At 37.6% G+C, this 13,303-nt stretch overlaps 1 protein-coding gene across 1 annotated transcript in view; it reads right to left on the bottom strand.

The window, feature by feature from the left end:
* Window positions 1-431: 431 nt before the first annotated feature.
* The window catches only part of ERLIN1 (ER lipid raft associated 1), a 40,143-nt gene continuing 27,271 nt past the window's right edge, over window positions 432-13,303 (bottom strand). The window contains exons 10-12 of the mRNA XM_032311685.1: window positions 5,996-6,085; window positions 4,881-4,960; window positions 432-2,730 (exon numbers count right to left, since the gene is read on the bottom strand). Coding sequence (XP_032167576.1) covers window positions 2,509-2,730; window positions 4,881-4,960; window positions 5,996-6,085 — 392 coding nt within the window. The 3' untranslated portion in view covers window positions 432-2,508. The remainder of the gene's footprint in view (window positions 2,731-4,880; window positions 4,961-5,995; window positions 6,086-13,303) is intronic.

Genomic DNA, 13,303 nt, shown 5'->3' on the forward strand with positions numbered 1-13,303 from the left:
GTCCAGCCCTGGCTCTTGGACTAACACTAAATTGGTGAGAGTAGTTACATCATACCACTGCCAGTTATAATTTGTACTGTTTGTCCTTCCTCTGCCTTAGTCTAACTGCCCCACCTCCTCCCTCCCTTCTTAGACAGCCTCCGAAGGGCACCATGCTCCAGCCTCCCTCTTTCCTCTTCTGCTGCTGACCACATCCCACCAAGAATCAGAACATTCTTAGTTAAATTCTGTGTCAGGAAGAGTGGAAACCCTGCTTTCAAAATTCCTATAGCTGGGAAGCAGTATTCTGAGAAGAGTGTAAGAAACACCTCTACAGTTGAGTGAAACTAGTAAATAAATTGGCTACCTAGTCAAAATGGGCAAGACAGCCTTAGGATTATGTTTGAGACAAGAGAAAATAATGGGAGACATAAGGAAAAAATACAAATCACTGATAGTAAAATAATTTTATTTGGTTTCTTTTTTTTTTTTAAAAAAGGTAGCAATTCACATATAAATTTAGACTTCAAGATTACAGTGTATATTTGCCAAAAGGAACATCCCTGCAGGAGGGATAGACTTAGAGCCTGAGCGAGCACTGGGAAACACACTCCACGGAGAGTTTAAGTGGAAGTAGTTTCTTTACGACTTTGTAACACTAGTTCCCTGTTCCTCAACTCTGCCACCGGGGGCTTGTAAGAAAACCCCCATCCATCAATTTGGGGCAACAGCTTTCAGCTCATGGGAATAGGAAACATCTCTAGGAATGAAAGCACAAAGGTCAATGACCCAAATTTCCCACAACAATCATTATCTATCCGCAGCAACAATACATGACAGGTGAAGAGTTTATTCTTACAGTTCAAAGGTTCTTTAAAGGAGGGCTAGAGAACACAAGATCCATTCATAAAGAGAGTGCATATAATAAGCAAAAATAAAAAAGGATTCTCTCCATTATTACAAATGCCTCTCTAGTATAAGGCCCAGGGAAAAGACCCACTCAAATTCGGGATTCCTTCCCCATAGAAAGTGTTTGGCACAACCCGCAAGCTGTCATGAGACTGACAGGACTGACAGCGGAAAAGATTTCTGGAAAGTGGTCCCATGACTTCTGTCTGGCTTAACCACAGTATACATGAAAGGTGTCTTAATAAGCTGCACAAACTCAGGCCTAACTATGGGGCACACTGTTTCAGGAAAACTAATCCGAAGGGAATAAAGGCCCAGATGAGATAGGTCTCCCATAGCCACAGGCTTACTCATAACTCAATCTGTCATCCTCTCATGGGAGATTAAATCCCCTGGCTGCCCAGGAAGTCAGTGGATTCCTGACTTCCTAGGGAGGTGAAAGCTGGAGAACTTTGATTTCAGCATCTCAGAGGAGGGGGCAGGGGGGAAATAAACAAGACAAAGATGACCAAAGATGCTAAGTTACTCTGTTCCACACTATGTAGGCTCCAGAAGAACAATATTGAGGAGAATCAGTGTGCTAGTAACCATGACAGCCCTAGGACATGGCCTTCAGGCAGAGGTACTGGGGCAAATAAATGTACCCCAAATCCAGTTTTAAAAATGAAAACTTCCTGCAGTTATGATACAATACTGTGCAGTGAACAGCTGGGAATTATATGCTGCCCTTAGTTCTGGTTAAAGCCCTGCCCTGCTCTTGGCCAGCCAGAGCTAAGAGGTGACATATAAGGAGCTGTCTGTGGCTAAAAACCAGGCACCTTAGTTATGAATGGCCTGGGGCAGTAATGCAGTCATCATCCAATGGAGGGGAATGCAGGGCCCCAGAGCTTTGGTTCAAAGCAAAGGTTTCATCTCACCCAGAACGTCAAGCTAAGCTCTTTCTATCTCTGAAGCTACTAATGCAATAACTGGTGATTAGGAATCCCTGGTTGGGTGGCAAGGTACAGATATCCCAGCAGGCCAACTCAACTACAGGAAAATAAAAAGGTGCAAATAGTATCAAGTAAATGGTTGCTCAAGTGGAAGATTATTTCCTGGAGAACTTCAGCGGACTAGATGCTAATCACATGGACGAACGCTGGGACTGAACCCCACAGAGAGAGCCTGGGCCCCAGGTGTGATCGGTCTTCTTCACACTTACCGCATCCGGGCCATCTTCTCTGGCCTCCTATGTCTTGAATGGCTGAGCACACGTTTCCCCGGGGACCAATGTAAACATTATTCAATAGATCTCATCTTAGAAAAACACAGCTTGTTATATACTTAATGTCTAACATTCCAGTGCAGGCAGTATCTTAGCATCAGACTTTCCCTCATTCATGAGTATCAGTTCAGAAAGGAACATACACAGGATACTTGATAAAACTGTGGCTGAAAAGACATCTGGGTGCCAGACAACTGGCTCTATCCTGCAATCGGCTGATAAACCAGGGCTACCACAGGAGAGGCAGAACAGACGGAGCACAGGTTCTCTGTGAATCAGAAGTGTTGTATAACCATTGTTCCCACTTAACCCCTTGGGCCACATTCTGATATGGGAGTACATTTCCACCCCTTGCATCAACCTGTGCTCTCCTTGTTTTGGATGGGGCTCTCTCCAGAGGGTTCAAGAGCCTCCTTAGAGAGGAGAGAACTTTTTCTTCCAGTCCTAACATCTGTATATTTCGAAGCACAAGAGGAGTCCATGAACATGCTAGGGATGTTGCTGCCAAAGTAGATCTTACTGTTAGAAGCAATGGCCTGGTACCTTTTGAGCTCCAGATACTCCGGGGTCAATTTGTGCTGTGTGGGGGCAAACAAGAGCAAAGGAATCAGGACACTTTGGTCCAACAGTCATCTCTCTCTTTCCTTACATGCATTTTCCCCACAGCTCTCCTGCATCACTACTCAACTCTGACTCATCGCCCATGACCTTCTCTCAACTTTAACGTGTGGCTCTCACATTCACAGCCATATTTTAGACTTAAAGTTCCTTAAACAAGTTCCTGTCCTAATACAGGAAGAAGCTGTTCATTTTTAATTAAAAAAAAAAAAAAAAAAAGGATGGAGGAAGTGGGTTTTGGGAACAATGATAACTACTAATATTTCTATAGTGAATTAAAGCCTATAAAATGTTTTTGTATCTACTTTCTTATTCCATCTAGCTGAGTTCAACCTGGAATCAGCCTGGAATCTCTGCAGGTTCTCTTAAGCGGTAAACAGGTCAACAGATGAGAGTGGCAGAGCTTCAAAGGGGCTGGGCTCAGAACCTTATAATCAACCATCCATGATTCTGCTTTTCTTGACCACATTCTAAAAGTGGAAAAAGACCTCAAGAAATTACCTAGTCTGGCCTCATGCCTCTACTTAGAAGCTGGTTGTTAAAACTGACTATAATGAACATGTTTGTCAATCAAACAGATCTTTCTCCCTATCACAGTTTTTAGTTCTTTAAATTTAAATCATGGTGCCATGATACATCCAACCAAAATCTCTCTGGGCTTAATCAAAACTTATTCCTAATATTCCCTGGAATATACTTTCCCCAAAGCCTCTGGGAAACTTTCCTAGTAATCCTTTCCACATCTCAAATCCCCTGCCTGTCCTATAGACCCTTCATAGACCCCCAACACCTTCCACTCCTTGGATCTACAACTCTCTCTGCTGAAATACTCATCAAATCAGCGCATAACCAAATTACTTTCTAATGCCTTACTACTATAGGTCATTATCTGATAGCATTTTTCAAAATGGCATAAAACTGCTGTCCCTTTCAGCATAAGGCTAATTTCAGTGACAAAGTCTCAATACTTGTGTGCCTAGCCAGCTTCTCCTGTGACAGATCTGAATTGCTAGTTTTATATACAAGTTTCTCACCTTGTCTCCATCTTGACCAAATTCCATCCTGTTTCTATAAAGTTGTGTCTCCTCCGATATGTTAAATTTACTTCTAAATTTATACCAGATTTCAAAGTATTGACAACTTCCATTCTATAAATCTACCATGTCTTATCATTTCACATGAAACAACAGTATGTTGTTCCTTTCTAAACTGAAAGAATTTAAGACCTGTCTATACTTTCAATCTTGACTCTAATCCTTTAAACCACGCCAAACACAATGGACCTCCTTCTCAACTCTTTCAATATTCTGATCTATTTTGCAATTAAAAACTTTATAAACCTTGGTCATATTCTTCCCTTCATAGAATAACACAGGGCTTCTAGCTGCCTCTTCCTAATTCCTGCCAAGTAGGTCTACGTTCTCTAAACCTAGATTAAACCAAGTACTTTTACAAAAACTGTTCACCTGTATCACGCTCCTTTCTCAAATTATCACACATCAAGTTCCTCACAACTAGATTATTTTTAAACCCAGTAAACAAGCAGTACTCAGGGCATTTGAAAGCGTATGCTGCAGGGAGTACTACTGATGCTTAGCGGGCAAGGGTCAGGGATACAAAATAGCCCGTAATACATAAGACAGTCTTAAACAATGAAAAAGTATCCCATCTCAAAATGCCAGGGAGAAACACTACACTCAATAAGCTTAGCATTTATACAAAAAAGCTACCTTACCTGGAAAGCAACTCTAAATGGACTTTACTCTTCTCCTGTTACTCCTGTCATTCCATGAGAAGACCCTCACCTTTCCTGGTTACTGATACGGCACTATGGATGGATGATTTATGGTATTTGACCTGTGTTTACATATCTGCCTTTGTCCTAGCTCCCCACTTTTACTAGGAACTATACAAAGTTCTCTCCCCAATGAGTGTGCAATATGTCTTGATAAATGATTGGCTGTTTTTAGAGAGTGTGATGCTAACTACCCTTCCTTGACACTGGACAGATCACCTCTATCACAATACAGCCTCCCCCTCCCAAACCCCAGCCCCAAGGAAAAGCAAATCCCAAACACTCTATTATTAGGAGTGGCAGAGAGCAAGTCACCTTATTTGAGGTGGCATATTTGTGTGCAGCATAATACTCAGCATCTGCCTTCGCCTTCTCTCGGGCCAGGAATGCAGCATCTAGCAAGCAAAATAGAGTTAGGGTGTTTAAAACAAAGGAAAGTTGTAATCCATTTCCTCAGCTGGGTTAGAGTTCAGATTTTATGTTAAGGAGGGGTCTCTTTCTCTACTGCCTAATATTGGGATCACTTCATTTTTTTAAAGATTTTATTCTTTTAAGTAATTTCTACACCCAGTATGGGGCTCAAACTTACAACCCCCAAAACAAGTCACATGCTCCACTGACTAGCCAGCCAGATACTCCTTGATCACATAAAGGCATTTATCAACAAGTTTTCAAATCCCAGTCCCCAGACACACTCTTCTCAAAGTGGAATACTCTTGTCAATGTCAAAGAGCTCTCAGCTCATCAGAGTCTACTTCATTTTGTTCCTTCTTTCCATTTTTTCCTCAAAAAGCCTCATATCCTACCCAGGCTCTAGGCTTCAAGTAAAATAATGAAGTCCAGATACGAAAGCTCTGCTCTATTTATTGCACCATCTGTACCCCCTCCAAATTTGATCCAGAATTAGTTAATGCAGAATGACAGGAAGTAGTAGTACATAAGAAAAGAGGTTGAATGTCTGGTCTTCAAGACGGCTCAGAACATCAACATCTCACTATAGGAAATCAAGGGGTTTGAGAGCCTCTGTGAAAACTGGGGCTTATTTTTTCCTTAATTTTTTGGTTATTTTTGTTGTTGTTGTTGCCAGGTAGAAAAGAAACTGGTAGTGGTGGGGTTTCTTATCTTACATGTTCCTTACAACTGGTTATAAGTAATTCTCATACTTTGCCTGAGAACAAAGTGGTAGCTAATAAGCCACAACTTAAGGACAGAAAATGAAAGGATGAGTTACCTATAGTCACAAACCAAACCAAGAGCTGAACATGTATTGGTAATTTTTTATAAAAATTGGTCTGGGGTATGAGGGCAGACACATCCTCCAGACCAGATTATTCTGTCTCTGGCCCTCCCGCCTACCACAATTAAGAGCCCGATCTCTGAGGCAGAGAAGTAGTTTGGGACAGTCAGAGCCTCTTTTCTCCCTGATGTACCTTCAATTTCAGAAATGCGCTTTTCAGTTTCTTTTTCCATCACCTTCTGCTGAAACCGAATTTTTGCCACCTGTGCAATCTTCTCTGCTTCTATAATTATATACAAAAGAAGACACATTCAAAAATATTTCTCTAGTTCCAGAAATACTTAGAATAAGCAGCACATTGTCATAACATTTATACAATTTTTATGGGCTGTTTCATTAAGTTTTATCCCCCCAGACTATAAACTACTCAACAGAAAAAAGGGAATTTATTTCCTATTTCACTGTTCTGTTGACAGAGCTAGTTTTGTGGGAAAGGGGAGTACAAAAGGTTTCATTCCTTCATGGTATACACAGCAACAGTCCACAAGCTAATGGGAAAAATGATACTTCATGAAAGTACTCAGAACAAAAAAAGAGCAACAAAAATGCAATGCAACACAGAACAATCTTATAAAATGGCAGGAGAAAGAAAGAACAAGGAAAGTAAGTTAAACCAAGAAAGGCCTTCTGGAAGAATTCCTAAAGAAAATAATGGACATGACCTAGGAGATCATGGCAGAAGGCATAAAGACAAGAAGAATGAATGAAATCACAATGAAAAGGTGATTATGGAAGTAGCCGACAAGGGAAGACAACAAATAATTAGAATAGAAAGAAGGCTAGATGACTCCCATCTTCAGCAATGGGCTAAAGAATTTTAATATACTCAGGATCAATTGATTGATGGTTAAGTTACCATCAGGGAAATGACAGAATGAAAATAATATCAGACAAGTATAATTCTGACTTCTGCTGAACATGAAAGAGAAAGCAGGCTAATTTTTCTTACTCTGTGAAAATAAGTGTTGGGGATGAACAAGTTAGCTGCAGCAGGAAAAAACCAAACACCCTCAAGTAAACTAGAGGCCTAACCAAAGGATCCAGGACCAGGGAGGAAAGATTCTAAATACACTTTCAATTCAATCACTGCAATTCTTGAAGAATAATTCTCAATTCTCCTTTTCAGCCAGAGGGTTAGTATTTTAACACATCTTATCTCTGGCCCTTGGGGGAAGTGCACAGCAGGAAAAAAATTTCCAAGTGGCTTCCTATTTCCAGAAGATCCAGTATCCTTTAGCAACAACTCCAGCACATACTTCCCTATTTCCTCATTAGCTTAAAATCAACCTATATCACACCACCCTCCAAACAGACTACAATGTTCAACTGGACTAGAAACATACTTATAAGCCGAAACTCAAGATAAAACTTGAATTAACAGGTAAGGCATCTGGAGCCTACAGCTAGGATCCAGAGAATGGTGTAACTAGAACCCAGAGAATGGTGTCTCAACATAGAGAAACTGTTGCGGTTATCCCATCTAACACTGCTCTCTCACATGCAGAGATAAACCAGTAAAGAGCATGAGCAGACTTAACAGTTCTAGAAAAATGGTGGAGTAGGCTTAGAAAACCCTTTAGGTAACAACACTTTTAAGTCCTAGACAAAATATAACAATTTTTTTTTTTAAATGCATGGTTAAGATCACAAGAAAGAAGGAGAGATCCTCAAGAAACATAAACAAAGGGAGAGCTGAGAGCCAGTAGAGTGGTGGCCTTGGTGGTGGTTATTAGACAAGTGAGGGAGAGGGACTATTGGACTATTGCTCATGCAGGGTCAGGAGATGAGGCCTTGAGATGCTAGAAATGGGGCTCCTTTATAAAATCGAGACCACCAGAGGGCTTCAACTCCAGAGAGGCTATCTATAACTATAACTCTATCCACCAGCCCAGTGATAAGTACACTTTCTCTAGACACATCACAGTGAAATCGAAACACACAAAGGCATGGAGAAAAATGGTAAAAGTAAAAAGAAGAGGAACCCCAACAAAAATGAAATACTACTGCCACAGTGACAAAGAAAAGTAAGTTTCATTAGGCTTAGAACTACAGGCTAGATTACCATTTAAGAAGGAAACAAAACCATTTCAGACCAAAGAAGAATGATTAAGTAACTACTCCTTAGCCTTCACTGAAAAAAACAAATAACAACAACAAACTAGCAGAAAAAAGAATGAATTGTCAAAAACAATGGAGAGGGAAAAGTTAAGTAACACCTATAAATTAAAATAGATATTTACTGTTAAGAATAGATGATAATGATAATAGTTAATGGGGGAATAAAAAGAACATAAAACCAGAATATGAGCCAACAATACATAAAACTGGAAACAGTGGTAAGAATTAAGGCATTCTAGTTTTATTTAAGAGGACAGAAAGGATGATTAGCTTTAGACTCTGTCAAATCAGGTATGCTTATTAACATTTTACAGGTATGACCAGTTATACATTCTAGAAACAGAATACAAATCTACTAATCAAGTAAAAGGAAGAAAAGAATAAAGAAAATCCAATCAATTCAATACCAATCAGAAAAGAGAGAAAAAAGCAGCAGAGGAAAAAAAATGCGTGGTAAATAGCACAAAATTAAATGATACAAAACAAATCCAAATATAGCAGTAACTACAATAAATATAAAAAGACTAAACTCACCAGTTAAAAGACAGAGTCTCACATTGGATAAGATAACAAAATCCAGCTATATGCTGTTTACAAGAGACACACCTAAAACATAATGACACAGAAAAGTTGAAAGTAAAAGGATGGGAAAAGATACATCAAGAAAATAACTAACCAAGAGAAATCTGGCATAGCTTTAATATTAGACAAAATAGATCTTAAGCCAAAAAGTGTGTCTGGAATAATGAGGGTTATTACATAATAGGACCAATTCTCCATGGAGATGTAACAATCCTGAATCTCTTAATGATATAGCCCTAAAATATATAAAGAAAAAAAATTACAAGTCAACAAATCCACAGTCATAGTGGGAGACTTTAATTTTAGCACACCTCCCTCAGTAACTGACAGTTCAAGAAGGCAAAAATTAGAATACAGAAGATGTAAACAACACAATTCATAAGCCTGACCCTAATGGATAGATATAGAGAACACTGTATCCAACAAATAAAGAAAACACATTCAATGTTCTCAAGCACACACAGAACATTTACCAAAAAAGTACCATGTATTGACAGGCCACAAAGCAAATTTCAAAAAATATTTCAGAATCCAAATAACAGATCATATTTTCTGACTATCATGCAATATTAGAAATCAATGGTAAAGTGGTAGCCTCCTGAAAACCCATCCAATAAAAAACTCAAAAAATACTTTTAATACTTCATAAATGAAAGGAGAAATCATAATGGAAATGTTTTTATAAAAACTAAAACTGAACACCAATAAACTACATTTCAAAACCTGTGAGATGTACCTAAGGCAGAACTTAGAAGAAAATTTATCATACATGTTTCCATCAGAAAAGACTGAAAACTAAAGAATTTAAGTAACTCAAGAAGTCAGAAAAGAACCAATGAGAAAAGTCCAAAAAGACAGGAGAGAATAATAAAGTAAGCGTAAATAATTTAATAAAAAAGTAAATGATAATAGAATCAATGAAATAAAAATGCAGCTCTGTGAAAAGAAGAATGAAGTGTAACAGAACTCTGGCAAAACTGATCCAGGAAAAGAGAAGGCACAAAATAATACTAGGAATGAAAAGGGGGCATTCATATTTGGTAGAGGGTTTTAAAAATCAGTAGAAAATTCTGCAAGGGGCGCCTGGGTGGCTCAGTGGGTTAAGCCGCTGCCTTCGGCTCAGGTCATGATCTCAGGGTCCTGGGATCGAGTCCCGCATCGGCCTCTCTGCTCAGCAGGGAGCCGGCTTCCCTCTCTCTCTCTGCCTGCCTCTCTATCTACCTGTGATCTCTCTCTGTCGAATAAATAAATAAAATCTTAAAAAAAATAAAATAAAATTCTGCAAATTTATGCTCCCAAATCTTAAGTTTCAGATGACAATTTGCTAGAAAAATATATTGACCAAACTTAAACAAATACCTGAAACTGACCTATAGTTAGTACAGAAATTAAACTGGCAGGCTAAATGCTACAACAAAAAACAAACAAGCATACAAAAAAAAGCACAAACCCCAAGAGACCAAGATGGTTTTTACAAGTGAGTTCCACCAAACCTACAAAGAGATAACATATTTTATATAAAATGTTCCATAACACAGAAAAAGAAGAAATGCTTCTCTAACCTCATTTTGAGGCTAGTGTAGCCATGAAAAAAACTGACAGTATGCTGAAATTTATGAAATACAAGTAAAAATGAAAATAAATAAAAGTAAAAAATTTAAAGATATTATCAGCAAGACATAAAGAGAAGTGTATTGGGTGACTCTCCTATATCACGATCAAGTGGGTCTGTCCCAGGAAGGCAAAATAATTCAGTAACAGAGAATATATTAATATAATTCACCACACTAACAGCTTCAAAAAGAAAAGTTATATGGTCCTCTCAACAGATACAGAAAAATTTCTCGAAGATTTAATAGCCATTCATGATAAAAAGTCTCAGCAAGCAAGAAACAGGAAGAAACTTCATTAACCCAATAAAAATTATTTAGAGCAAACATCACTGGGAATATTTAAAGTTAGGAACAAGACAAGACTACTTGTCGCCATCCTTCTTTTCAACACTGCACTGTAAATCATAGCTTAAACAATTAAGTTAAGAAGAATACAAAGATGTGGGACTACAAAGAAAAAATCAGAACTGTCCTGAAGACAATCTGACTGCTCACATGGGAAACTGAAGAGATTTTCAGCAAGACTGCTAAACAAATAAAAAAAATTAACAGCGTACCTCCACAAAAGCAAAAACCTGTTAGAAAATGTACCTTCAAAAAAGAGCCTATTTGGTACACCTGGGTAGCTCAGTCAGTTGAGCATTTCACTCTTGGTTTTGACTCAGCTTGGCTCAGGTCATGATCTCCTGATCTCAGGGTCCTGGGGTTGAGCCCTGTTTGGGGATCTGCCTGTCCTCCCTCTCTGCCCCTTGCTCTGCATTTGCATGTACACTTTCTCACTTTATCCTCCTCTGGAATAAATGAGTAAAATCTAAAAAACAAACAAACAAACAAACAAACAAAAAACCTATTTCTAATAGTAAAAAACTTGAAAAATAAACAAGAATAAAACTCTAAGAAAGAAAGCACCAGAAATTTAAGAAGAAAATTATAACACCTTTTTGAAAGACCTTTCTCATAAATGGAGAGATGTAAACAGATTTATAAGATTCAGTATCATAAATATTGTAATCCTCTCATATTGACATGTACAGGTAATGTAATTCTAATCAAGATCTCAGCACAGCATTTTACAGAACTTGAGGTGGTTCTAAAATTTATATGGAGGAATAAAAAGCCTCTGATTATCCAAGACAATTTTAGGAATAGTTAGGAATCGTTAAAAGGAATAATTAAGGAGAAACTTGCTCTCCCAGATAGCAAGACTTAACATAAAAAGTGACAGTAAGTGAAACAAGGTAATTCTGGAGAAGGACAGAGCAAGAAATTAAAACAAAACAGACCCTAGCAACAGAACAAATTATATACAGTATCTTGTTATAAGACAGATGTGGCATTAGAAATAAATAGAGGAAATAATGAACTTTTCAATTGTCTAAAATAATTAGCTTGCTACATGGAAAAAATAAACTGAATTCCAATTTCAAACTAAACCCTAATATAATTTATAAAATTATACTATAAATTTATAAATTCCAGATGGATTCAATATCTAAATACAAAATGCAAAACTGTAAAACTTTTAGAATAAAACTATTACTTTGGGCATGGGAAAAGCACAAATCAGAATGGAAAAGTCTGATGAATATGAGTACAAGAAATTTAAATATATAAGAATGTCAAAGACATCATAAAGTTCAAAGACAGGCCACAAAGTGAGAAAAGATATTTGCAATGCATAGATCTGGGGAAGGATTAATATTCAGAAGATATAAGGAACTACAAATCAGCTCAAAAAAACTAAACAGACAATGGGCTAACAGTTTAACAGACAGCTCACATACAAAAAAAGAGAAACCTGAATGACCAATAAACAATATTCAACTTTCCTAGTAATCGGAGAAATACAAACTGAGATTATACGATACGTTTTCCACCATCACACTGACATAAATTTTAAAAGGTCTAATGACTCTAAGAATTGAGGAAGATATGCAGAAATGGGAATTCAATAAGGCAAACAAAGGAATGAATGGGGAATTCAAATCCTGCTGAAAAGAAGGTAAAATGGTAGAATCACTTCGCAGAACAATCTGGCAATATTGAATGTTATGAATTTGAAGATGTATGTACTCTGTGACCCAGCAATTCTACTTCGAGACATGTATTCCAGAGCAATGCTTCTCAAACTACCTATGGGAAAGCAACCTCCCCCCTTATTTGTATTTCAGTCTGTTGGGAAGCAGTATTTTATTAATTAGAATAAAAATTAATTATTAGGAAAACTATTAAAAACAAAAACACAGGCTCCAGTTTTTTATTATTAGACTCAACAGACATAAAATGTGCAATACTGTAAGAACTTCTAAGCACTCATTCTCAATTCTGAAGTCACCTCATTATGGATCAGAAACAAAAAGCTGGTGAAACAGGGCACTGACCGACACTACATGTTGAGTAGCACTCCCACAGAAAACTCTGAATGTGTGCACAAAAAGATATGGCTACTGCAGCACTATTCATAAGGAAAAACTACTAACTACCTAACTCTTCAACAGTAATGTTAGAATGAACTGAGGTTCACTCTCAGAATGAATGCACAGCAGTTAAAAATTAACTACATCTACACATATCAATATGAATAAAACTCAAACAATGTTGGTAAAATAAAGGCAAGTTGTGAAATAAAAGAGTTTGATATTTTTATGGTTTAAGACAATTCTATGAGTTGTTTATTGTTACATACTTACAGTTACAGATATTGTTATATATTTATAGTATAAAAATATGGACAGAAAGATCTGTATAAAAAATTTTAAAATAAAACCTAATTAGAGAAGGGAAGTCAAGAAATAGGACCAGGTAAGGGTACACAGGAGGTTTCAAAAGGATAAATTTATTCTTAAAAAAAATATGATCTGAAAGGATGTGGCAAATATTAAGCCTTCATTTTACTAGTCTCTGTGCATTCCTGCATACTTGAAATCGTTAAAGAAATGCTTCTTAAACTTCCAGCATCCCAAAGAACAAACAACTGAGAGTCTAAGAGGGCAGTCCAATATATAGTATCCTGGAGGTAAAGAAGTTTCACTGTGATTCAAAATAAGCTGTAAGCAATCCTGCCCTTCTGTTGAAGAGGACAACATCTACCCATCCACATAAAACTCAGTGCTTGTCAACAGCAAGGA

This window comes from Mustela erminea, chromosome 14 (genome assembly GCF_009829155.1).
Source record: "Mustela erminea isolate mMusErm1 chromosome 14, mMusErm1.Pri, whole genome shotgun sequence".
Lineage (NCBI taxonomy): Eukaryota > Metazoa > Chordata > Mammalia > Carnivora > Mustelidae > Mustela > Mustela erminea.